The sequence below is a fragment of the Agrilus planipennis genome, unplaced genomic scaffold, assembly GCF_000699045.2.
Source record: "Agrilus planipennis isolate EAB-ADULT unplaced genomic scaffold, Apla_2.0 scaffold26, whole genome shotgun sequence".
Taxonomy (NCBI): domain Eukaryota; kingdom Metazoa; phylum Arthropoda; class Insecta; order Coleoptera; family Buprestidae; genus Agrilus; species Agrilus planipennis.
In genome coordinates this window covers 704,612-708,237 of record NW_020439469.1, presented here as the reverse complement: position 1 = coordinate 708,237, position 3,626 = coordinate 704,612, and the positions used below count along the sequence as shown (strand labels likewise).

The 3,626-nt window shown below is 37.2% G+C and overlaps 1 protein-coding gene across 1 annotated transcript in view; it reads right to left on the bottom strand.

The window, feature by feature from the left end:
• LOC108739988 (myogenic-determination protein) overlaps positions 1-3,204 on the bottom strand; it is a 120,642-nt gene extending 117,438 nt beyond the window's left edge. Inside the window, exon 1 of the mRNA XM_018474137.2 lies at positions 1,977-3,204. Within this exon, the coding sequence (XP_018329639.1) occupies positions 1,977-2,798 (822 nt within the window). The 5' untranslated portion in view covers positions 2,799-3,204. The remainder of the gene's footprint in view (positions 1-1,976) is intronic.
• Positions 3,205-3,626: the final 422 nt, after the last annotated feature.

Sequence of the window (3,626 nt, the reverse complement as noted above, 5' to 3'; positions counted from 1 at the left end):
AGAGATTTGCGGACAATGAAGAAGTAATCGAAGCTGTAAATGGTTATTTTGAGGAGCTTGACGAATCAGTCTATAGAGATGGCATTAATAGACTGGAACACCGCTATGAGAAATGTATCAGCCTTGGAGGAGATTATGTTGAGAAATAAAAAAAAAAAAATTTTAAAAACCTTGTTTTTCTTGGTCAGGCCGGAAACTTATCAATCCACCCTCGTATATATTTATTCATTCATCATCATCATAAGGTTGTCAGTCCTAAGACTGGTTGGACATGCACCTCCACCCTTTCCTATCATGAGGTAGTCTTCGCATTTCCCCAAAACTAGAACAACCCACATCCTTAACTATTTGCGAACAATAATCTAATCTAGGTCTACCTCTACCCATCTTAACTCCTGTTTCTACCTCTAATATGTCTCTGACTAGACCTTCATGCCTGAGAAGATGTCCTCCTATCCTGTCTCGCGTATTTTTTATTGACTTCCATAGAGTCCTCTGTTCTCTTACTCTTTCTAATACCTATTCATTTCTAACCTTCTCTATCCACGATATCCTCATCATTCGCCTGTAACACCACCTTCCGAACGCTTCTAACCTTTTCTTTTCCACCGCGCCGCAATTTCTGAATTTCTAAATTAATATTCATTAGGAGCAGTTTAAGGAAACGTTAGATACAGAAATATATTCTTTATCCACGATATCCTCATCATTCGCCTGTAACACCACCTTCCGAATGCTTCTAACCTTTTCTTTTCCACCGCGCCGCAATTTCTGAATTTCTAAATTAATATTCATTAGGAGCAGTTTAAGGATACGTTAGATACAGAAATGTAATATACGAGGGTGGATTGATAAGTTTCCGGCCTAACCAAGAGATGACGCCACTAGGCCTACCTTGAGGTGACATTCTATAGTACCATCCTTGGATAGCTTGTAGCTATAGTTTCAGCCCGATCTCCTTGCTAGTGTAGGTTTGACAGNTGACTAGGGTCGTCAGAAAGCTGTATAATTTGGTCATGAATCGTTTCGTATTCGTCGAAAGCTGACTCTAGTTTTGGTAAACGATCTTTAATTTCGGTAATATCAATTTCTGTTATGATATCCTTTTTAGACAGGATGTCAAACGCATTTTTGAAGCGAGTAAGACGCGATTTTAGTTTGGCTCTTTGTGTGACTAATTCGTTTAATTCAGACATTGCTAACACAAATTAATTCGGTAAATTCTAAGGATATGATAAAGGAGTAAAAGGAGTCGCACTTACTTGGAAACAGCCTTGATGCAGATTGAAAGATGGGACCAGGTGTCCTGATGTTGTGATCGGAATGCAGTTATATCCCTGGTGATGATGTGATACGATGCGGTTTGATGATACGTTTTCTGGTTTTTGATGATGTTGATACACTGATACACAAATTGTATCCGGCTCGAAGGACCAATGTTTTTTACGTTTTTGCACTGCCGTGCCACTTCTTTTGTTCGAAATAAAACTCGAACTGTATTTTTATGTTTATTAATAAATAACTTCACTAAAACTAGTTAATAATTAAAATTAATAATAATGATAATGATTATGTTTATGTTGATCAAATATTTGTGATTTGTTATGTGATTTGATGATAAATTGATTACGTTGACAGATTGTTATGACTGTTCTTAGTGCAATGTTATCTTCCATATTTAAAGTTTCTCGTTTCCCTACTACTATTTTCACTCCAAGGGGGTGGTAACGGTACCTGCTTGGGTTTCACAGAAGTAACGTTTCAAGGCTATTTGTTAATGTTTGAATATTAATTAAGGGTGAGTATTGAAATGGTTACTTATGGTATTTACAACCCAAGCAGAGCATGGGCTAGGGCAATAAACCGCTGTATCCAAAAGCGGTCAAATAACAATGAATTCAACACATATATATATAATATTGTTGTCACCTATAAAGCTATAAATAAACATTCAATCGGAATGATTAAGTATTTACCTTTCTTAATCTCCTTCTTTCCCTTAGAGTTGCAGCTTTTCTTCTGTCGATGGTCACAGTTTTCTTTTTACAAGCTTTACAAGCCCATGCTAAGCACTTTCTTGGTCCGTTTGATCCACAGCCACTGTGCTGTGGTTCTAAAATGTGATTCAGTTCCTTTTCGTCTTCACTTTCCAACGAACTACCACCACTTACATAACCAGTGTCTTTAAACTTCGATTTGTTTTCTTCTTCAGTTGTCCTCCGTAGTCCACCGACAGGCTTTTCTTCCAAATTATTTTCACGCCTTTCGGAATTCCCAACAAACTTCCTGCCGACGTCATTCAAATCACTAACATTACCGTCCGCACTGTCTGACCTTGAATACATTTTACAGTTCTGAAATGTGTTATTATTGTAATTATTGTCACCAATAATGTCGAACTTTTCTTCTCCGATTAAATCGATAAGGTTTGCGCTGGATGACGAACTGGGGGATGATTGATTCATCATACGATTTTCAACATTCTTATGAGCGTTGCTGAAATGACCTATTTCACTTTCGAACTTATAGGGTCCGTCTTGGTTGTATTTTGCATTAGCAACTGCACCGTTCGCATGATAACGTGACGGTTGATACTTTGGTGAAATGGTATTTTTAAATTTGGATTTAATCTGGTGTAAATTTTTGTCGGTGAAATGTCTCAATGAAATATTGTTAAAGTTGTTAAGAAATCTGTCCGACATTTTAATGTTGTCACTTTGTTTTAACACGTAAGAATAATGGTTTGCTTGAGTGGTTTGCTGATGAATATTGTACGTTTGAGGGTAATTTGCTTGCATTTTTGGTGTCTTTGGTTCAATTTTTTGGTATATGTAATGATTCGGACTTGATTTCTAAATTGTAAGTGTGTTTAACTACCTAATTATTAATTTCACGTGTTCAATGAATGATTTAACGGCACTGCATGTCTGTCGATTGTTTTGAAGTCATATTGTCACCGAATCACTTGACCCGCACGGCAGTCTTTGATCAAACTAGCACTTCCGAAACCGTACGCCCAAACATATTCTCCACGTTTTGAAATGTATTCCCGTCCTTGTTATGTGTAACACGTGTGTGTCGCATCGGAAGATTTATCTCGTCTTATTTTTTTTTTGTTTTCTTTTCTTCTCCGTATGTAACAGGAGCGACCGGGTTCGACTGTCTGACTGCCTCTGGGGTATTAGGTCGAGTGCTTTTGTTTTAGAGGGACTTTAATGAAAAATTTTGGGAAGTAGCTTAAGTTAGAGAAATAGTTTACTTATAGGTTGCCACGCCTTGATGAGAAGTTAACCAATGGCTGAGGAGTGAGCATAAAGCACTGCCTCCTTCAACGTTCAAAATGATTTGTGGAATTTTGAAGTGTTTACTAACCGTAGCATGTCTGAAGAACTAGGAAGTTGCAGAGACGGTCTATTTTCAAAACCAATATGTAAATTGAATTTGAAAAGAGAAAGTATGACATTTATAACAGATTTATACAGTAGTTAATAACCCGACTGGAAATTAGTTAGTGGATTTGATCCGATGCGGATCAGAATTGCCTAAAGATTGATCAGAAATAAATCAGGCTTTCTGATCCGGGTATGATGGAAAATCGTCACGCCATATATGATCAACATAGGATC